The sequence below is a fragment of the Pseudonaja textilis genome, chromosome 1, assembly GCF_049901715.1.
Source record: "Pseudonaja textilis isolate UNSWEBS1 chromosome 1, rPseTex1.2, whole genome shotgun sequence".
Taxonomy (NCBI): domain Eukaryota; kingdom Metazoa; phylum Chordata; class Lepidosauria; order Squamata; family Elapidae; genus Pseudonaja; species Pseudonaja textilis.
Window position 1 is genome coordinate 12,006,103 of NC_141990.1, and position 23,434 is coordinate 12,029,536.

Here is a 23,434-nt window from a genome sequence, read left to right on the forward strand (position 1 = left end):
AAGTACACAGGCTGAGTTTTCCTGGTGCTCCTGGCTGAGATGTGGTGGGATCGTTTGTAGTTTATTGTGTTGAGCAAACACAAGCAACAGACTTGTATACAGAAGATCCCAATCTGACCTCTGGCATTTATAGACTCAGCTGGGAAAAACTCCTATCTGATGCATTAGTAAGACAAGGACAGCCAAAGAAGACTTCATGTACAATAATCTTTGATTTATGACTGGTCACTCAGTGCTTTGGGTCAACTCAGCATCCAGCCTGCATTTACAATTGTTTGCAGGTCCCATGGTCACAGGAGCACAATTTATGATGTTTTGGTCAGAATCACCCCGTAGTGAACAATGGACTCAGTTAATGACGGTAGCATTCAACAGCTGCAAAAGAACTTGTAAAATCGGGTGTGGGGTCACATGGTGACCTGTTTTATCAGTGTCATGACTTACAACTAAAGTTGTAGGTTCAATTCTGGTTGTAAATTAAGCACTTCCCATAAAGAATTTCTGAGACTGCAAGATCTGGAATCTATCAAGTTGTCTTCTTTTAGAATCATGGTAGTACAAAGTTGAAGGGACGGTTAGGTCAAGGAATCCATTCCCTTCTCTCTGTGTAGGAATCCACTCTGCTTGAATACCTTAAATGAAAGGCAGATCACCATTGATCACCATAGGTCATTGGTCATTGTAGGTCATCCTGTAGACACCAAAATAAGTATGTTGATACCCCATTTCCCTGAAAATAAGACCTATCCCCAAAATAAGCCCTAGCATGTTTTTACACATGTGCCTAATATAAGCCCTACCCCCCAAAATAACTCTTACTTAAGAGCCTGTGCACCCGGCAAGCCACACACTTCTGTTTAGTTGTTTGTGGTGCCACAACCGCAAGGCAAGGCAGAGGGGTAGAGCTGTCCCATATGCCCCATACCGGCTTACCTCAGGACTTCTACAACCAGGCCATCCATGCCTTAATATCTGCCTTGAGGGAGCAGCACCAGCAGCCATGTGCAATAGGACCCCACATGGCTGCCGGCCCACTTCTTCTGCTTGCTCATGGCCTCAGCAGAGTAGGAGGCCAAGTGGTGTGCTGGTGCCGTGGATGCAAGGCGAGGCAGGTGTGAGGGTGTGGATGGCCCTGGCTGTGGGGTCCTGAGATAAGCCGCTGCAGAGCATGTAGGGTAGCTCCACCCCTGTCTTGCCTTGTGGCTGCGACACCGGTGCGTCACTCTGCCTCCTGCTCCATTGCGGCCGCGAGTAAGCAAAAGTGGGCCAGTGACCATATGGGATCCTGCCCTGCCATGAACAAGCATAAGAAGTAGGCCATCAGCCATGTGGGCTCCTAAGGCACACGGCTGTTGGTGCGGCCGCCACAAGGGAGGTGTCAGGGAAGAGATACGTGGAAAAGAAGGCAAGTGTCAGGCCTCATGTACATGGGGGTGTGTGGGTGGAGAAATGACACCCCCTGAAAATAAGCCCCAATGCTTATGTTGGGGCCCAAAAGAAAATAAGACCCAGCCTTATTTTGGGGGAAAACATGGTATAGTAGGATGAAAAGCACTTCCATCTTCTGGAGGAATAATGGAATATATGAAATGGAATTTGAATGATTGTTAAAGTGGTGATTTAATATGAATAGGATTACTATTAGTAGAGTTACAAGGACTTGTCAAATGTATTAAATATGATTATTGATATTTTATTGGTGGTAAAAGGAAGGATATATTTGATGAATGAAATGTTATATTAAAAAAAATGTTAGGGAATATTCTTGGGAACTGTCGCGGCATCACTAAAAGTTAGAATTGGGGTGGAATTGGAGAGGGGGAAAACAATGGTACACAATTCCTTAATAATAAGATGATGTAAGAAAAAGAAAGGGAACCAGAATTTAAATGGAGGTGATATTAAGTATATTTGAATAATATGAGGATTAGCATAAAAGAACTAATACAATGAAATCTTGAATATATAAATGAATAAGAGACTATAATGGAATATAAGGATGTGTATTAATGCTAGAAAGAAATAAGATTATGGGAAAAAAAACTAACATGATTATTAATACGTTATTGGGTATAAAATGTAAAACACCCAGGTGTAATATTGTTCACATATTGATATGTATGTAAAATAAAAAAAAACTTTGGAACAAAAAAGAAGTTACATCTTCTCATATCTAGATGGCATTTCTCAACCTTAGCACCTTGAAGATATGTGGACTTGGATATGTGGACCATGCTGGCTAGGGGATTCTAGAAGTTGAAGTCCACACAACTTGCCAAAGTTGAATAACACAGAACCAGAGTGAACTTCTCCCCCTCAGTTGGTTGGTCCATGGCTTCTTTTCATCGATGCAGACCCTTGGCGCCAGCTCTCACTGGTCTTGTCCAATGGGTTGATTTGGATGGACCAGGAGATGATTTTGTCCAAATACTGTATATTAAAAGGTGACAGGGAATCCTTGAGGACCCTTTTGGTGTGCTCAATTTCCTATGGAGTCCAAACATTTTTGCTACTTAAGAGAGATGAAGTGATGATAACAGGATGTTCTGTAGCTGTTCAGTGATGGATCTGAGTTTCTTGGGGTTTTAAAAATTATTTTATAGCGCTTTTAAGTCTGCTCTTCGGTAATGAGTTTGGCAACGAACATTGTTTGCTTGACCTACAGTAAAGCCCAAGGAAAGCAGTAAGAAAACAATCCCTTGAAAAGATATTGGAAAATGTCAATTATATATAACATTGGTTTTTTTCTCTCTCTGTAATGTCTTATCCTCTTATTCCCCCAACAAATTACTGAAGTTTTAAAGGAAATGGGAAACTGGAGATGGTAACCGTAACAACTATGTCCAAACAAACCCTCTTAGAAAAGTTCAAAAACAATCTACAGATCCTTCCTTTTAATTAAATCTAGAGATATTGTTACATTATCACTGCTTATGTCTGATTCTCTCTGATTCTGTTTTGGCCTTCCTTAGGTCCAAAGCAAAAACTTTACACGAAAGAATCCCTTTAGCTGGACTCAGCAAGCTGCCAAACATCCCACAGATTGCAAAGGTAGGTTGCTTGGAGTGATAACCATAAAGGTCATGGTTGCGATCATTAGTAGATTCCGATTTTAGAGGCTGGGCTTTATTGTTACGGAAGGTAATCACCGAAACATCAGTGATTGCAAGGAAAAAAGATCACGATGGAAGCAAGAATTAAACACAGACAAAAGTGTATAATCTGCAGCGCTTTGACTCCAAAGGTATCTTTGAGGCAGACAGTTGAGGAGCATAGTGAGTGGCCTAGGTGAGGAGAGGTGAGGCTCTTGCCTCACTCTCAGGAGGTTGTGAGTTTGATCCTAAGTAGAGGCAGATATTTCTCTCTCTGGGCACACACAGAATATATTTTCTGGATTAAAAAAAAACCTCTGCATTGGTGACAGGAAAAGGCATCCGGTCAGTAAGTACTCAGCTCCATTCCACTCCTCAAAGGATTATGGGGCCATTAAAAGAGGACGATGAGTTGAGGACGATAGTGGTGTGGTAAAAATGTGAAACTAGAAATTAAATCCAGTTCAAGACAGTTTATGTTTATTAGGGTAAATTATAAGTGGCTCAGTGACTTAATGACATTGGAGATGATTTCTGCTCCAGTGGTTCGAGTCCTAACATTGCCTGTCGGGGTGAGCTCCTGTCACTTGTCTCAGCTTCTGTCCACCAACAGTTTGAAAGCATGTTCTATGTGAGTAGATAAAGTAGATTCCACTTCAGGGGGGGCAGGCGGAATGAGCTGGTGCTCAGTGCAGGTAGTCAGATTCCTGCTCTCTGAACCTTCCCAGTTGCGATGCTTGTTGGCGGGGCAGTTCCGGGAGGGAGGGGGCCTTGGATGACACTACAGGAAGAGCCGTGAAGCCAGATCGCCCCCTTGTGGTGTACCATGGGAAGTGCGTGAGTGTTTCCTGCAACAGAGCTGGTACCTTAGCAGCCAAGCTACTGTTTTGCAGTTGCATTGGGGTCTCCTGGCTAATGTAGCAATGCCTTACAGTAATAATAGTAATAATAATAACTCTGGAGACTCTGGCATAAACCAGTGCAGGTGGTTCCAGTGGTACTCGGCACACTGGGTGCTGTACCTAAAGACCTAGGCAAGCACTCAAAAACAATTGGCGCTGACAAAATCACCATTGGTCAGCTGCAGAAGGCCACCTTACTGGGATCTGCTTGCGTAATCCACCGATACATCACGCAGTCCTAAACCCTTCGGAAGTGTTCAACTAATGATAATAGCATGGTTAAGTTTGCTGTGTATACTGTCATTTTTGTGTATAATGATGATGATGATGATGATGATGATGATAATAATAATAATGCAAGTTATTATCATCCAAAAATATTTAGGTTGGGGAAAATTTAGAAGAAGAGTTGCTGTCTCCCAAATCCCCACCTACGCCTTCATTGGCTTAAATCAATGTCATGATGTATTTCGCATTTGTGATACCACAAATAAAGTTATTTTGCTCGTTTTGTCTTATCTTTGACTTCCCCCAAAGGGCTGTTTGTAATCTGCTATGTCTTCGGGCTCCTAATTTCTCACTCACCGTTTGCTGCATTTCTAAACAGGCCTTTTGCGATGACGCCACAGGATTAAAGTTTTACCCTGTGCTCTATCCCAAGGTGAGCTAAGCAGTGATGCCAAAACTTAATTCCGGAAGGAAATTGATGTGCAGAATTAAACTATGCTAGAAGACCTCCAAGGTCCCTTTTCAGCCCTCTGATTCTATGAAATGCATGCATGCAGGTTTATCTAGTGATGGGATTCAAAATTTTTTACTACTGGTTCAGTGGGCATGGCTTGGTGGGCGGGCGTGGCTTGATGGGCATGGCTTGGTGGGCATGGCAGGGGAAGGATACTGCAAAATCCTCATTCCCTCCCCACTCCTGGGGGAAAGTTACTGCAAAATCCCATTCCCTCCCCATCCCACTAACCTGCTTTCCAGCTCTTTTGTCCTGTGCAGGGCAACAAAAGAAGATCCAGCCAATCAGCTGGGACTCAGGAGGCAGAGAATAGATGGGGGCGGGGCCAGTCAGAGGTGGTATTTGCCGGTTCTCCAAACTACTCAAAATTTCCACTACTAGTTTTCCAGAAGTGGTCACAACCTGCTGAATAGCACCTCTGGGTTTATCTCTGTAGAACCGAAATATACCAATTTGAGAGATAGCTTCCCCTAATTATAAATATCCAGCCAGGCATGAAAATGGCCAGGAGAGAGATTATCATCAATTTGCACCATATGCCTCGGAATTGTCACCTGGGATTCATGATACATCCCCATGGCATTTGAGAAGAGAATGCAATTAGATTAGAGTTGGATTGGTTTACCTGCTTATTCGGACTTCTTCTTGACCGCAACCCCAGAAAAAAATTGAATCTGAACCTAAACGAACTCTGTAGGAAGAGGATGGTTATCATAAAAGCAGGCTAAAGAATCTGATAACTGGAATTAGTGAAAACGTGGAAGGCCTCAGGGGTGGGATTCTACCGGTTTGGAGCCATTTGGGAAAACCAGATGTTAAAGTTACACCCGGTTCACCGAACCGGTATTACAACCGACTGGCTAGCCCTGCTCACCCTGCGTCACCCCTCCCAGGAGTCTCCATGCAGCCCATTTTTGATGGAGGTAAGTGCAGGGTCTGCATGGAGGCTCAGGGAGGGGAAAAAATGGGCCTTCCGGAAGTCCGTAAATGGATCTATTTCCAGCTTCCAGAGGGCCTCCAGAGTCCAGGGAAGGCTGTTTTCGTCCTCCCCCGGGCTCTGGAGGCCGACCAGAAGCTGGAAACAGCAAGTTCCGGTAGGCCACGCCCACCATGGCCACACCCACCCAGTAACTGGGCAGTGAACCCAGTTTTTTTGAATCCCACCCCTGGATGGCCTTGTTCTACTTTTTGCAGGTACGTGACAGAAACTAAGTTTCGACATAAACACTAGAATTGATTCTGTGTTTTGGGGAGATCAGACATCTAAACATGTTGAGCAAAGCCATTTTTGACTGCTCAAACTCTACTGGGAGTTTCCAGGACAGGTATTGCAAAAGGGGCTTGAATAGCTACAGAGAAGGATGTTACAATGATGGATGGAGAGGCATAATTGAGAAGGGAGCAGTAATTTCTTTCTTTACAAATTATTCTGTGACGCCTTCCTCTTTCCTTCTAATTCAGGCATCGCAGCTGATCGTATCCTATGATGAACATGAACTTAACAACACGTTCAAGTTTGGGGTGATTTACCAGAAGTTTAAGCAAGTGAGTGACTATTTTATGGGATCAATAATATTTCTGTGGTTCTGATGGTGATTTTGACAGTCTAGAGAAGCTTTTAAATATGTAGAGTTCAATAATTCTGTGGTTAAAAAAATGATTATATACTATAAATGTTTACACACACACACACACACACACATGTACATGTGTGAATAATTGTATTAGATAACTATGTAGAATTGTAACTACTGCTAAAATGATATACCTTTTTTCTTTGTTAGTTTTCCCCCTACTTTTTTAAAAGCCGCTTTTTATATGCCTTATATGTATTTGACAATGTGTACATTTTTATCTTTGTGGTGGTTGTTTGGTTTTTTTGTCATTATTTTAAAAAGCAATAAAAGAGTAAACAAGAGCCAATAAAAAAGAGCTTGGAGAATTTCCTGATCCAGTTTCACCTTTGCTGTTGCAAAAAAGAATAATCACCCTTCTGATTATTATCTTTTCTCTCCCTCTCCCTCTCTCTCCCTCTTTCCTTCTCTCCCTCCCTCCCTCCCTCCCTGAGTGTGACTTTCCCTCCCTCCTACCATGCCCCCCTTCTCGTAAACAGTTAGTGACAAAAGTTATTTAGAGAGGAAGTTGATTACCTCTCACCATAACAGGGATAATCTTTTGCAAAATTTAGTTTTGTGGTTTTAAAATAAAGATGAGTTCTGTCATTTTTGTTTGGAATTTTCAGACACAGGAAGAAGAATTGTTTGGGAACAATGAAGAAAGTCCTGCCTTCAAAAACTTCTTGAACTTGTTGGGAGAAACCATTACACTACAGGATTTCAAGGGGTAAATTAAGCTATTAATCATTCACATGGCTCCTTCCTTCCTTCCTTCCTTCCTTCCTTCCTTCCTTCCTTCCTTCCTTCCTTCCTTCCTTCCTTCCTTCCTTCCTTCTTTTCCTCTCCCTCCCTCGCTCTCTCCCTCTCTCCCTTCCTCTTCCCTAAGTACCAAAGGTCTCCTATCTTGTTCTGGGTTTCTTTTCAGCTTTCGAGGCGGCCTCGATGTGACTCATGCTCAGACAGGCACAGAATCTGTCTACACAGTGTTCAGGGACAGAGAGATTATGTTCCATGTTTCCACCAAGCTTCCCTTCACAGAAGGTGATACCCAGCAGGTAAGTGAGATCTGACCTTTCTCTTTCGAGATATAATAGCAGGGCAGCACAAGGGATGAAGTGGTAAAGTGAACATTGTGTAACTGGCCGTGGAAGGAAAGGTGTGAATTGCTTTCGGCCAGTGTGACCACGTCTTGCGATTGAATAACCTCTTCAGGGAAGTTGCACAGACAGATGGATGTTTGTTTTTGCTTTAATTTTTCTTAAAGACCAAATTTCCTTTGATAGAAGCTTGCCATTTTGTTTTGTTTTAATATTTTGCACCCAGATTCTCATTTTCTGAAACTGTGTAGGTTTATTATGCCCCTTTTCTGCATCATTAGTTAAAAAAAGCCTTTATGCAAATTCGTGGGAATTGCCATACACAATTCCTTTTGATAACGGCCCTTTTTTAACATCAGTATATTCCCAGATAGAATTATAAACACAAACCTTTATATGCATACACAGAAATGTATATATTTTTGTGTCGTTAACTTGAGTTGCTGAGGGCTGTTGAATTGTTCCTTTAGAATTGCTGGCCAGATCTGCACGCCCTCAAACAAGGCAGAGCTTCAACTCTTAACTTGGCTTACTAGGCCAGTTCATTTTCGGGGCTCATTTGATCTCTTCTGAACCTTAAACTCATCAAATGTCTGAACTGATAGTTTACCACAGCATGGAAAGGATGACTAAATTTAAGCTTTGCATTTTACACCAACGAAGTTTTTCCCGAACCTGGTGTCAGAAGAATAATTTGGGCTTCCAATGAGTAAGAATAAATAAAAATGACATCCAGACAGCAGTGAAGAAAGAAGAAATATTTATTCCTAAAAGCAAAACAGTTTGCCTTTAGAGGCAGGCTGCAGAGAAATGGGTTATAGCAGCAGATTTTTATAGGGGTAACTTGTGCAGGGTGAAATGTCTACATGTTGATTCTAGGGTGACACTTGAGATGTGTGTATCTGTATAGGTAGGTAGGTATGTTTATTCTTGTGAACATGCAGCTCCTCTGACAGACCTAGTTTAATTAACTCTGGCTGTGTTTGCAGGCCTTATCCTTTGATATGTCGATTAGGTCTGGGTCACGTATTTGGAGGGTTTTGCTAAATTTAGTTGATTAATTTTGGTTCAGCTTGACTGTCAATTATCCAGTGCAGACACTGAATCCACTCAAAGCACTGTGGATTCTGTTAATATTTTAAAGGAAGATAGAAAAAGCAGTAAAAAGAATATGTTTGGATATAAAACTTCTCACGTTGGTGAAGGATATTGTGAGAAAGCAGCCCTTTCTTCTCTCTGTGTGTGTTTGTGTGTTGATATGTGTTCAAGAAAGGGGGAGGGGCTCATTTGAAGAGCTGTGGTGGTGCAGTGGTTAGAGTATAGTACTGCCGGCTACTTCTGCTGACTGCCGGCTGCCAGCAGTTTGGCAGTTCGATCCTGACCATCTCGAGGTTGACTCAGCCTTCCATCCTTCCAAAGTCGGTAAAATGAGGACCCAAATTGTTGGGAGCAATAATGCTGACTCTATAAACCACTTAGAGAGGGCTGTAAAAGCACTGTGAAGCAGTATATAAGTCTAAATATGTTATTGCTATTTCTAGGCCATGCATGCTTCATCTTGCTGCTGTTAGACTTAGAAAATCTCTGCACTGATGAGTAAAAATTGGGATGTTTTTCTGTTTAAGAGCTCCCACCTGGAAGTGTGTGTTTGTCTCTTTCCTTTAATCTTCGCAGCTTCAACGGAAAAGACACATTGGCAACGACATTGTGGCTATTATATTCCAAGAAGAAAACACTCCCTTTGTTCCGGATATGATTGCTTCAAATTTTCTGCACGCCTATATTGTCGTCCAGGCAGAAAATCCAGAAACGGATAATACATCCTATAAAGTAAGCGTGTGGGAAAAGTAGAATGTGTGTGTGTGTGTCCCTGGTTTGTGTGTGACCACATCTGTTTTCCATCTGACAAATAAGCCCTTTGGTGGCTTTGAAAAATGTACCTGTTTGACCAGAGATAAAGAGTTCCAGCTAAGCCTTTGTGAAAATTGTTATTTATTCTTGGAGAAGCAGCTGGTGCCCTCGGCACTTTTGTTAGCCTATCTGCACATTGGCAGGAAATGTCATTAAATGCCCAGAGGCGTGTAGCATACATCTGTCCTTGAAGCCTTAGCAAAATCAAGCTTGACTGAAGGTTGCAGAGCAGGTGGCCAGCAGTCTTTAATGGGCTATATGCCCATTCTGGCATTTACAAATTATTCTGAAGCAGTTGCTTTGCCACCCTGTTGTCCCATATAGGGGGAAAAAAGGTGTACGGGTAATCCCTGAGTTATTTTAACAGATTAACAGAATTGGGAGGGACCTTGTAGGTCATCTAGCCCAATCCCACACCCAGCAGAGACCCTACAACCCATTTCTGACAAATAGCAGTCCAATCTCTTCTTGAAAGCCCCCAATGATGAAACTCCCACAACTTCTGTGGGCAACTTCTGTTCCATGGGTTGATTGTTCTCACTGAGGTTGAAAAAGCAGGAAATAAAGGACAGCCAAGAGCCCGGGTGGGTGGGTGGGCTGGCCAAACAGACGACCAGAATGCTCTTCGGAGCTACCGGTTGTATAGAACTGGGCCGAACCGGTAGCATCCCACCTCTGGCATGGCCCCTTCCTCCTCTCTGTGGCAGCCCCTCAAATATTAGAACGCTGCTATCCTGTCTCCCCTGGTCTTTCTCTTCACTAGACTAGCCACGCCCAGTTATGACCGCCCCTAATACCTGTTGCTAAGTGAAACAGTTGTTAAGTGAGTTTTACCCCATTTTCTTGCCACTGTTGTTAAGCAAATTACTGCAGTTGTTAAGTTAGTGATATGGTTGTTAAAGGGAATCTGGCTTCTCCATTGACTTTGGGTGTCAGAAGATTGCAAAAGGTGATTGCATGATCCCATGATCTCATTGTAAATATGAACTGGTTGCCAGGCATCTGAATTTTGATCATGTGACCATGGGGAATGCTGCAATGGTCGTAAGTGTGAAAAAGGGTCATAAATCACTTTTTTCCAGTGCCATTATAACTTCAGAATCAGAATAGAGCTGGAAGGGACCTTGGAGGTCTTCTAGTCCAGCTCCCTGCTCAAGCAGGAGACCCTAAGGCCTACACCATTTCAGACAAATGGCTGCCCAGTCTCTTCTTAAAAGTCATCAGTGATGAAGTACCCACGATTTCTGGAGGCCAGCTGTTCCACTGGTTCATTGTCCTCACTGTTAGGGCATTTCTCCTTAATTCCAGGTTTCTTCTCTCCTTGATTAGTTTCCATCCATTGTTTCTTGCCCTGCCCATCAAGGCTTTGGAGAATAATTTGACCCCCATTTCTTTGTGGCAGCCCCTCAAGTACTGGACTATTGCTATCATGTCACCTCTAGTACTTCTTTTCTTTAGACTAGCCGAACCCAAATCCTGCAGCCTTTCTTCCTATGTTTTAGTCTCCAGGCCTTTGATCATCTTAGTTGCTCTTCTTTGCACTTTTCCCCTGGGAGACAGAAGGAAACGATGCTGCCTAGGGAACAGGCAGATAAGAGATGGCATAGTCTCCAGCTGCATAATGGCTGGAGAAAAAGGCTCCGAAGGGATCCCCTCTTCCAGGTTCTCTCTAATGGGATTGGTGGGTTGCTGCAAATGATGGTGTGAATGCAGCCGTGTTGCTGAGTAGCTGAAGTTTGGTCACATGATCACAGAGTTCAAACAGTTGGAACTTCTAATCCAGGTTGTAAATGCACCTTTTCAAGTCTGCCGTAACTTTGGTTGCTAAGTGACCAGTCGTAAATTGAGGACTACCTGTATATGAGAAGCTTGGACATTTTTCTGGTCAATAGGCATCCCTTTGTATTTGCATTGTAGAGTGGCTGGAACACACGGTGACTCGCACAGTTCAGTTCATAAATAAGAGATGTAAAATTAACGATCAGTTTGTGGATTGAAAGAAATTTTTCAATTGCTTGGTTAGGAAAACAACATGGATAAAGTAGAATAATGAATATTCAAAGGAAAGAGTTATGTTTTCTCCAGATTTTAATGATTATGTTAATGGCAACTGGTATGATTTTGTTGGCTTATGAAATATGGAGATTGCGAACCCATTTTGGAATTTTGTGCCTTTTAATTTAATGCATTTACAATAATATATTATGGCTTGTTGCTCAGTCAGCCAGATGTTCTGGCTGAATTTAGCATTTTTGTCCACCAAGAACCTCGGATAGGCACATGTGGATGTGTTAAAAGACATCATTGAAGGATGGAAGCTGTTCCTAGTAAAGCTGCCTTTTGCAATTGACTGGTGGTTGTTTTGTCAATGCCGATGGTGTTCAAGTAATGATCAGGGATTGTACTCAAGGTGCCTATTACTATTATATTATCATTATTTATATTATTATTTTGTATTACTCCTCATAGCATTATAAGTTTTTTGCCTATCTCTTTTTTTCTTTGTGTGAACTACTGTTCAATCAATACATGGGTGTGTGTGTGTGTGTTGAGGGTAAATGCACTCTATATGGACCCAGATATCTTGCCAGAAATCTCGTCATCTGCCCAGATGTGTTCAATGACTTCACCAGCCAGAGGTTCTACTTAGAGGAACTTCAGTATCAGTTTAGATGGATCAGTAGAATGTCTCAAGAAACATTTGAATCCTGGCGACTTACATCTGGGCTACATTCTTAGCAAGGATTATGGTAGTGATTAGCCCTTGCCCCATTCTGGAATAATTTCCAATTTCTCATCCTAACCCATAACTTCGTAGACTTTGTAGTAGTCTCCTGTTCAAGTGGTAACCAGTCCAGTGTCTATTTTGTTTAAATCAGTCAAGGCTAGCTAGATTCTGCCTCTTGCCAAGGCAATCCTTTCAAATATGCAGTTAATTATTTCATTTAATTTAATTTAGAATCATCTTTTCTACAATCCTGCTTCCAATTTTTTCCTCACTACCTTGACAAATGCGATTGCTTCGTTTTTTTTATTTCTTATTGTTTAGGCCTTCGATGCTATAGTGGAAGAAAAAGTACTTCTAATACTTTCCTTGTTGCAATATTAGTAGCTTCCTTTCACACAAAAGATTCTGTTAACACACAATATAGATTATGGCAATATTTCTCAACCCAGGCAAGTTTAAGATGGGTTAATCTCAGTTCCCAGAGTTCTTCAGCCAGCCTTACTGTCCACCCATCCTAAATTTGCCAAGATTATGAAACACTGGGTTAGGGGAATCTCTGGCTGAAGCATTCATACAACAACATGGTTAACATTAACCTTGATGAGGAATTTTGATGTGCGTGTATGTGTGTGTTGAGTGAATTACATCCATTTCGATAGACTACAGCCATGATGGTGGTTATATTGCATGCGTGCCACAGGTGCAAGCCCAGCCAAACTTACCTGCACTGTGCATGCGTGCACCTCCCAGCTGATTTTCGGCCCATTTGAGGCCATTTTCACCTTCCCGGAGGCTCGAGGGAACCCATATATTTCCGGAAGGCCTGTTTTTTGGCCTCCCGAGGCTGCAGAGGCTTTCCTCAAGACTCTGGAAGGGCAAAAATGGCCACAAACAGGCTGAAAATCAGCTGGGAGGCGCGCGTATGTGCAGTGTAGGTAAGGGGGCAGGGCAGGAGTTTTGCACATGCATATGCGCAGGGGGGGTGCATTATATTGTGGGTGCTGGCACACACGCGCATGCTTTCAGCACACCATAGCGAAAAGGTTCGCCATTACTGGACTAGAGTTTGAAAGACTGAAATTTCCACAATCGGCACATAGCTCAGTGGGCCCTTTGGTAGTAGACCTAAAGTTGCAACCAGACAACCACCCAAGGGAAGCAGATTCGCACAAGCCAAGAAAACACAGGACCGTGACATTAACATGGGAACCACGACATGTGAAGAACCCAGATCTTTGTTTTACTGCTGCATTTATACCAACAGTACCATCATGCGCCCCAACTATTTTACACACACTTTTAGAGTCACTTTCACATACCTTTCTTCTAATGTGATAGCAATGGCCCTCTGGATTCTATAAATAGGCCAGACTTTGTGCAAAATTGTTGAGGTAATTCCCCATTAGGAGAATGAGTGCATACAGGGAGACGTCTAGAGAGTAGTGTTGGAATAATACACACCGAGCACACAGATACATTGTACAGTGTAAGTTTTTACTTCCAGAAAGGTTTAAGCAAAGTCCAAAATAAGCAATCCAAAGTCATTCACAAGTTAAATCAGTCAGTTTTCAATCCAGGGATAATCCAAATATCAAAGTCCAGTGTCCAAAAACAGTTCAGTAAGACTTACATTAAATCCAGTAATATCAGTCAATTAGAAGAAATGGAGGAACGGCAATACTTTCCAACAGAAGGAAACAGAGACAGAGACACACTCTCTTCTGAGATTAAGACTAAAACAACCCAGGTTTCTGGCTCCATCTTATGGCCGTTTGAGAAACCACACCCAACTACAGTTTTGCATTTTCTTAAAGATACAGTTTCACCCAAATAGCTGTTAGGTGACTCAGATTCCTAACAAAAATAATTAATGGTCAAGTTTGATATCAGAAAGTAATTGAAAAGCATTTAACCTCCCAGGACACTCGCAAATCACAAGTCATAATTCTGCGTCAAAAGGAGTATGCCAGGACAGTTGACCACAGCTGAATATACATACATCAATATATCCCAGGCTATTTCAGAAGGCCTGAACAAACACATGTCAATTGTTAATGGGCGAAGTACTTGCAACCTGTCCACCTTGAACTTTTATCTGCTTAACCTTAACAAGAGTCACTTAGTTGTGCGATAGGCAATTATATAAATTTGAAAAATAAACAATACCCCCCCTTGTGAGCTACACTTCACAAAAACTTATGTCTCATAATATTCATTAGCCTTAATCGGTGGAGACTCCTTACAATTTCTTTCCAACCTGGTATCTACAATCTATAACTTTTTCCATAGTTCTTTGCCTGGAGGAACATCAGTGTTGCTGGTGATGAATTCTAGGGTTCATAGTTACATTTCATATTTCTATTTCACATTTGTAGATTGTAGAGTTGAGAAAGGTTTTCTTAGGTCATGGATGTCCTTATTAGGACAGAATCTCCATATTCAGAGATAATCTTATTGTCAATTCATAAAACATTCCCATGCCTGTTTTAGTAGTTGCCATAAAAAGGGGGGGAAAGCGAAAGTACATTCCAACTCTTATCTTTAAAAGACTGTAACTAAATACCAGAGTTTTGCCCATGAATATATTTAATTGGAGAACGTAAATGATGACACCCAGCCTGTGAACGTGCTCAATTGGAGAATCTAGTTTATGGGACACCCAGGGGAGAGGGAGGAAACAGGGTCATAGATGACTGTAAATTATATACGCCAGAATTGGCTACATACAGGGCAGTGCCAGTATGTCGCCTCTAATGAATCCTTTGAAGTTTTTTGAAGGTTGGCTCGAGGATCATGATTTAATTAGAGCAATTGCTGGAATCCTGACACTTACCTTCTTCAAAGCCATTGGGAAAGACACTCCCTCAGGACTTCCAAGAATTATATGGCTGGCCAGGAGTGAGAAAAACAAATTTAATCAGAGAGACCTTTGTATGACAACTGTATTTACATTGGGTTCTTTTACATGTAACTTTGCGCATATCATAAGCTCAAATGCTTTTTCTCTTTCTTTGTTTTGGATAGGTAGCTGTCACAGCACGAGAAGATGTTCCGTCTTTTGGTCCTTCACTGCCAAGCCCACCTGTATTTCAAAAAGTAAGACACAACCCTAACCCTAAAACAAGGTTTGTGTTTGGTTCTTATGGGAAGTAATTTGGGAGGTCTGGGGGAGGGATTGAATTTTCATAGATCTCCCTCCACACTTCCAAAAAAGGGACTTAAAATGACACAAATTTCATGACGTGGCCTGGATTTCTGTATTGCACTGAACCAAACTGAGAACACTGATTTTTGCTTTAGTTTATTGTAGGCCCCCAATTGTTGTGGATTACAAACCACAAATGTTTTATTATTCTTTTATCTTCAGGGGATATCATCATTCTCCATATGTTACATTATTATTAAGTTTCTAAGATCACATGAAATATGACTGGTTAGGCAATGATGTCACTAGAGTAGATAGGTCTGAAGTGTTGCTACTTTTTATTTTTAAATTTTGGTGATTTTTTTTTTTAAAAACAAACCAACCAAAAATAAGTAAGTCAGCCAGAGACCCCATAGCCCTGTTGCATCAATAGAGGGATAGTTTCAAGATCATGGGAGGTGATAGTTCTGCTCTATAACGTACTAGTGAGGAAATACTTGGAATACTGCATCTAATTCTGGTCACCACAGATAATTGACAACATAAAAAGAGTGCAGAGAAGAGTAACGAAGTTGATAAGGGATATGGAGGCTAAACCATACGAAGAACAACTGACGGAACTAGGTATATCTAGTCAAAAATACTCTAATGAAGAGAATTATGGGTAACATGATAGCAATCTTTCAGTATTTGAGGGACTGTCACAGAGAAGAGGGGGTCAACCTCTTCTCAAAAGTGTTGAGAGCAGGACAAGAAGTAACAGGTGGAAGATCATTAATGAGAGATCTAACCTAGAACTAAGGAGAAACATCTTGACAGAGCAATTAATCAGTAGAATGGCTTACCTTTGGAAGTTGTGAATGCTCCAGGACTGGAAGTTTTTAAGAAAAGACTGGAGAACCATTTGTCTGGAATGGTATAGGGTCCCCTGCCTGAGTAGAGGGGTTGGACTAGAAGACCACCAAAGTCCTTTCCAACCCTATTATTCTATGTTCTATGTAGGAAATGGTCAATAAGGTAGAATGTAATAGATTAACAGAGTTGGAAAGGACCTTGGAGGTCTTCTAGTCCAACTCCCTGCTTAAGCAGGAAACCCTATACCATTTCAGACAAATGGTTCTCCAGTCTTTTCTTAAAAACTTCCAGTTTTGGAGCATTCACAACTTCTGGAGGCAAGTTGTTCCACTGATTAATTGTTTTAATTGTCAGGAAATGTCTCCTTAGTTCTCGGTTGCTTCTCTCCTTGGTTAGTTTCCACCCATGGCTTCTTGTCCTGCCCTCAGGTGCTGTGGAGAATAGCTTGACTCCCTCTTCTTTGTGGCAGTCCCAGAGATATTGGAACACTGTTATCATGCCACCCCTCTATTCCTTTTTATTAAACTAGACATACCCAATTCCAGCAACCATTCTTTATATTTTAGCCTCCAGTCCCCTAAATCATCTTGGTTGCTCTTCTCTGCACTCTTTCTAGAGTCTCAACATCTTTTTTTACATCTGTTTGATTCAGAGGAGATTCTTTGGAATACATTTCTGGCTCAAGTTCATTGGACAATCATCTTGGAGTTTTGGAAGATGTCTTGATGATCCCCAATGAACAGTCTTGAACTGGATCATTCCAGAGCTAACCTGCTTTATTCATTTCTTAGAATGCAGAATTCCGAGAGTTTCTTCTCACCAAGCTGATCAACGCAGAAAATGCCTGCTGCAAATCAGACAAGTTTGCCAAGCTTGAGGTAAGGAAAAATGGGGTTGCCCTTGAGCAGGTAAATAGGACAACCTGCTCAGCCCAAATCCATTTTGCTTTGGGATATCAGAGATTGGCAGTCATGTTTTACAGGGACTCCTTGGAGGCCAAACACCAGGAAAGAGGGGCTTGTGACATTACCTCGTTATGAATTCTGCAGTAATTCACAATTTCTGCATCATAGTATTGATGAAAAACGTTGTGGTTCAATTCTTGCACGTCTCTGAATTTTGCAAGAGTTCCAGGTTAAAAAAAAATGCAAGTGCATATATGGAATTTGGACAAAAGAAGTTTAGAGATACATTTACAATACCTTCAAAAAGTGTATTTGAAAAATAGATTAAAAGGTGTTTGTGAAGCTGTATGCATGTATTAATTTCATGAAGACATCTGATGGAATAACCACGCTTAATGGTCCAGAAATAAGATTGCTCCATTAATGTGTATAGAATGGCATCTTAGAAGACCCCTGGCTTAGAATAGCCAAAGGCCCCTGTTGTGTAGCATCAGAATGACAGTGAGTCAATCTGCAATTCATGGAATGCCCATGTGTTTATGCCAACATCTTGTGGTTTCATGTTCTTTCAGGAACATGTGCAGGGGCAGTCATTCCTCAAAGAAACAATGCCAGGAGGGAGGGAGGGAGGAAGAAAAGGGAGGAGAGGGAGGAAGGAAAGGAAGGAGGGGGAAAGGAGAGAAGAAGGAGAAAGGGAGGAATCATTTGATCATATTCTTAATAACTTCTCTCTCTCATGTCTATGGAGATTCTCAGTCATCCAGGACATGGTTGTCCCAAAGGTGCTTTTTTCAAGAGGCAACTGGGCTTTCTGGTTTTTCTTTGAAGATGTTTCGCTTCTCACCCAACATAGGAGAACAAACCCACCAGGACTAGATTCAACAGTCCATCTGCGTTTAAAAACCACAGGCCGTTCTTTTGAAGACAGCAAAGTCCACATTCTGAACAGAGAGGACCAAAGGGATCAAAGAAGCCATCTATGTCAAAACTGAACAGCCTTCCCTCAACAGAGGGGAAGGGATATGACATCATCAGTCTACGACACAGTCCTTTCAGCAGTTCCCAGAAGGGTCCACACACATTTGCACCATTCAGGTGACCCTGAGGACATAGATAAACCTCCAGGTGGCCTCAATGACTTGCTAAAAGGATGCAAATGTCCAGCTGTCTGCAAGAAATATAAATGTTTCCATCCAGTCAGACCTGAAGAAGCTTCTTGGATGAGAAGCAAAACGTCTTCAAAGAAAAACCAGAAAGTCCAGTTGCCTCTTGAAGAAAGCACCTTTGGGTTCGCCCTCTCACCCAAACAAAACTTCAACTTGTTTCTTAGATTTAGATTTAGATCTGCTTTTCCTCCAGGAACTCAACTCAATTTTGTTTCCCCCCCCTAATACATGTTGGGCTAAGTGAGAGTAAGTCATCCAGAAAATTTCCATGGCTGAGCATGGACTGGCATCAGGGTTTCCTCAGTGTTGCCCCAACATCCTAAACTTTAGACCAGGGGTGTCCAACCTTGGCAACTTTAAGACTTGTGGACTTCAACTCCCAGAATTCCTCAGCCAGCAAAGCTTTAGAGTGTACTGGTCTACCATTGCAATTGTTTGTAATTGAAAATGCCTTGGTGTGAAAAGTTGTTCATGCAAAGTTTGCCGCCTATCATGTCATGAATTGTTTGATCCAAGAATCCTGGCATTCTGAGACACAGCGCTGTTAAATGAGTCCTATAACGCAGGGGTGGGCAGCTATACCCCCTTCCCCTGCTGTAGCACAACAGGAGGGATTGTCTTCCCAGGGTCCCCAGTTAAAATGGCTTTCTGTGATCAAAAGCACCTCCTGCTGATTCATGCAGAAGACTTTCGGCGGATTAAATCTTGTTTAATCAATAGATCAGAGCTCGCAGCTCTATTAATTACAGGCTTCCTGCTGAGAAAACAATATGGCCATCTCTATGAAGTCACCCGGGGTTGAGCTCAACTTGAAAGGAAATTTATCTTAAAGCCAATTAAAGCGGAGCCGCATTTGCAAATGTTCAGTTTCCTCGGGCGCACGCTTACGGGTTTTTTTTTTGTTTGTTTGCGAGAGCTGATCTCTATTACCGCTCAAATCTCCCAGGTGAACCAGGCATCCCACAGAAACTGTGATCTGTGTCAAAAACAGAAAGAAAGAAAGAAAGAAAGAAAGGAAGGAAGGAAGGAAGGAAGGAAGGAAGGAAGGAAGGAAAGAAAAAGAAAGAAAGGAAAGAAAGAAAGAAGGAAGGAAGGAAGGAAAAAAGAAAGAAAGGAAAGAAAGAAAGAAGGAAGGAAGGAAGGAAGGAAGGAAGGAAGAAAGAAAGAAAGAAAGAGAAACTTAAATACAAAGGTAGTGAAAAGGAGGCAGATCACAAAACCATATTGCATCCCTTATAGTGTAAGCTTCGCACCTGAGCAGGGGTTGGATTAGAAGACTGGAAGTCCCTTCCCATCCTATTATTCTTTGTCAATAAGACAGAGTAGAAATAGACTAGAATAGAATAGACTAGAATAGAATAGAATAGAATAGAACAACAGTTGGAAGGGACCTTGGAGGTCTTCTAGTCCAGCCCCCTGCTCAGGCAATAAACCCTATATCATTTCAGGCAAATGGCTGTCCAATTAATCAATGAGATGGCTTACCTCTGGAAATTGTCGGCGCTCCCTCATTGTAAGTTTTCAAGAGGAGATTGGATAACCATTTGTCTGGAATGTTATATAGGGCCTCCTGAAGTTTTGTCTGGGTGAGGGAAGGAAGTTACTAAGAATATGAAGTGGTCAACTGATTGCTCCCTTCCTCCTCCTTCTCTCCTTCGACTTCCTTCCTTCCTTCTTTCCTCCCTTCCCTTTGTACCTTTGGGACGTGTGTCACAACATCATACACATACTATTTCTGTTTACTTAAAAGATGTATAAAACCACCCGTGTGGCAGCAAACACAACTCTGGGTGGCGGGTATCAGTGTGAAAAACACAAAAAATAAGACCAACAAGGAGGAAAAGAACAAAATGAAATAAAAAATAAGAAAAGCCAAGCACCCAATCCATAAGTACAAGTAGTCCTTGACTTATGACCATAACGGAGCTTGCCCATTATGGTTGTATGTCATGATGGTTGTAAAATAGGCAACACAATTTTATGAACTTTTTTGTGATGGTCATTAAGCAAACATTGTGGTCATTAAGTGAACGAGTCATTCACTCTGGTGCAGTTTTGCCCCAAACTGAAAGTAAATGCTGGATTTGGGCAAAACATCATAAACCACCATAAATAATGTGTCAGGGCTCCGGCAATCTACCCCCCATTCAAATCATGAGTCTTTAGCCAAATCTCTGAGTTTTTAAAAAAATCATTTATTAGGAGTGAATATGTCGGCGTTAACCATATTTCTCTGGTCTTTTAGAGTTGCCATAGTGATTCTCAACCTGAATAACTTTAAGATGGATGGACTTCAACTCCCAGAATTCCCCAGCCAGCATGGGAGTTGTGGAAGTTGAAGTCCACACACTTTCAAGCTACCAAGGCTGGGAAAAAGTGACCCAATCCCTTTTTAGCTTCCATCAGAACTGCAAGGCCATTTTAGAACCTCATAAATGTTACTTCTAGGATCGAACGCGGGCTGCCTTGTTGGACAACTTGCATGATGAACTCCACATCCACACACAGCTGATGTTGGGCCTAGGATCCGAGGAAGACAAGCTGGAGAATGGTGGACATGGTGGATTCTTGGAATCGTTTAAGGTAAACAAAAACGTTCTTGACATTTTTGTAATGTGGAGAAGCAAAGACATAGTTTTACTGCAAAGTGTCCAAAATTAAATACCAATGATATTTTGGCTTCTAGCTTCTCTCAGTGTCTGTGAAGATTCTCAATCACCCAGGTCATGGTTGTCCCCAAAGTGCTTTTTCTAGAGGCAACTATACTCTCTTGTTTTCTCTTCGAAGATGCTTCGCTTCTCATCCAAGAAGCTTCTTGAGCTCTGACTGGATTTATATTCCTTGCAGACATCTGATTGTTTGCATCCTTTTAGCAAGTCTTTGAGGCCACTTGGAGGTTTATCTGTGTCCTCAGGGTCACCTGAATAGTGCAAATGTGTGTGGAGCCTTTCTCGGAACTGCTGAAAGAACTGTGTTGTAAACAGGAGATAGGTAGTATCATATTTCTCCCCTGCCCCCTGGTCAACAGAACCCTCCCTCAACAGAAAGGGAGGGATACAACATCATCAGTCTACAACACAGTCCTTTCAGCAGTTCCCAGAAGGTTCCACACACCTTTGCACTACTCAGGTGACCCCGAGGACACAGATAAATCTCCGAGTGGCCTCAAAGACTTGCTAAAAGAATGCAAATGACCAGCTGTCCGCAAGGAATACAAATCCTTCCATTCCCCACCACCCAGTCAGAGCTGAAGAAGCTGTTGGATGAGAAGTGAAACATCTTCAAAGAAAAACCAGAAAGTCCAGTTGCCTCTTGAAAAATCACTTTTGGGATAGCCTCTTTCAATACATTGCATCCTTCCACCAGTCATTGCCCATCACCTAAACACTTGCCAGAAGCATAAGTTAAGGTCCAAAGGCTTCGTGTTTTTTTCCCCTTGCTTCTGATGTTATATAGAATTGGACTTCTTTTTTTTTTTTTTAACTTTTCTGGCATTGCAGGAGTTCCCAGGGCTGATGTGGAAAACAACTGCCAGAAAAACGTTGCAGCTTCCCTTGTACCTTTGGACAGCCTTGTTGTTCTGCTTAATAGCTTATTTACTTCTCAGCGTGTTGCCTGAGTAAATGGAGAAAGGAAATGGAAAAAAAAGGAAAAGAGACTGGAGTTGCTGCCTCCAATATGCAACAAGAAATCACAGATGTTCTTTTTCACTTTGTTAACACTTTCACAGTCTGGGGGATTAAAAAAACCCCCCACAAACCAACATCCTTTTCAATTTGATCAAACAGGAGGGTAGCCTTTTTTTTTCCAGTTAGATTTTTTTTCAGAGGGTTTGATTTGTTGTTTTTAAAATGGATTTAACTTCCAAAAAGATGGCTGGGGGTGCATTTTGCTTAGAAGCAGGGTTGGGATGCTACCGGTTCTACCCGGTTCTAAAGAACCGGTGGCTCTGAAGAGCAGCAGACACAGAACCGGTTCTGTGTTTGCTGCTATTTGGCCCACTCACCTGCCCGGGCTCTTACCTGTCCTTTATTTCCTGCTTTTTCAACCTCAGCTGCTTTGCGCGGCACAGCTGAGGTTGAAAAAGCAGGAAAAAAGTGGCTTTTCAAACAGCGCTTTTCAGCTGTCCGGGAGGCACAGACTAAAGTTATTTTACATGCGCGCAAAACATAATCACCGAACCAGTAATAATGCCGGTTGAATCCCATCCCTGCTTAGAAGTCATTTGAACTATTTTGGTTCTTATATCGCCACAATGTAAAAAAGATGTTGAGACTACAAAGAATGCAGAGAAGAGCAACCAAGATGATTAGGGGACTGGAGGCTAAAACATATAAAGTACGGTTGCTGGAATTGGGTAGGTCTAGTTTAATGAAAAGAAGGGATAGGAATGGCATGATAGCAGTGTTCCCATATCTCAGGGGCTGCCACAAAGAAGTGGGAGTCAAGCTATTCTCCAAAGCACCTGAGGGCAGGACAAGAAGCAATGGGTGGAAACTGAACAAGGAGAGAAGCAACCTAGAACTAAGGAGAAATTTCCTGACAATTAGAACAATTAACTAATGGAACAACTTGCCTCCAGAAGTTGTGAATGCTCCAACACTGGAAGTTTTTAAGAAGAGATCGGAGAACCATTTGTCTGAAATGGTTACTTGCCTAAGCAGGGGGTTGGACTAGAAGACCTCCCAGGTCCCTTCCAACTCTGTTATTCTATTATTATTTTGGCTCAAGAATGCTACAGGTTGGCCATATTGCTATCAAATTCTGGGCAAGGGATGGGAAAGGACTCTGGGAGTGACAGAAATGGAGATAGATAAAGAGTCCGTGTGGAAACCTCTGGGAACTGTGGGTTACTCACTAATTAATTAAGAGAATAGAATAGAATTATTTATTGGCCACATGTGATTGGACATACAAGAAATTTGTCTTAGTACATATGCTCTCCCTGTACATAAAAGAAAAGCTACATTCGTCAAGAGTTAAGAATTATCAGGTACAACACTTAATGATAGTCATAAGCGATCAAAGCATACTGGGAAACAGTCAGTAAAAATCGTTAGGATGCAAGCAAGAAGTAAGCAAAGGGAACGATGCCCTTGAATTGTGGTGTTGTGAATAACTATTGGACTGAAAGGAGATCGAATCAGTCAATCCTAAAGGAAATCAACCCTGGATATTCTTTGGAAGGACAGATCCTAAAGCTGAAGTTCAAATACTTTGGCCACCTAATGAGAAGAGAGGACTTGTTGGAAAAGACCTTGATGCTGTGATCCAT

General features: G+C 41.9%; 1 protein-coding gene across 2 annotated transcripts in view; it reads left to right on the top strand.

Annotated features, from left to right (window-relative positions):
- RAP1GAP2 (RAP1 GTPase activating protein 2) overlaps positions 1–23,434 on the top strand; it is a 169,661-nt gene that overhangs the window by 115,679 nt on the left and 30,548 nt on the right. For both annotated transcript variants that reach the window (XM_087926211.1, XM_087926219.1), the window contains 9 exons: positions 2,973–3,051; positions 4,602–4,655; positions 6,198–6,281; positions 6,979–7,079; positions 7,278–7,407; positions 9,124–9,279; positions 15,113–15,184; positions 16,880–16,966; positions 20,608–20,742. In XM_087926211.1, coding sequence (XP_087782337.1) covers positions 2,973–3,051; positions 4,602–4,655; positions 6,198–6,281; positions 6,979–7,079; positions 7,278–7,407; positions 9,124–9,279; positions 15,113–15,184; positions 16,880–16,966; positions 20,608–20,742 — 898 coding nt within the window. The remainder of the gene's footprint in view (positions 1–2,972; positions 3,052–4,601; positions 4,656–6,197; positions 6,282–6,978; positions 7,080–7,277; positions 7,408–9,123; positions 9,280–15,112; positions 15,185–16,879; positions 16,967–20,607; positions 20,743–23,434) is intronic.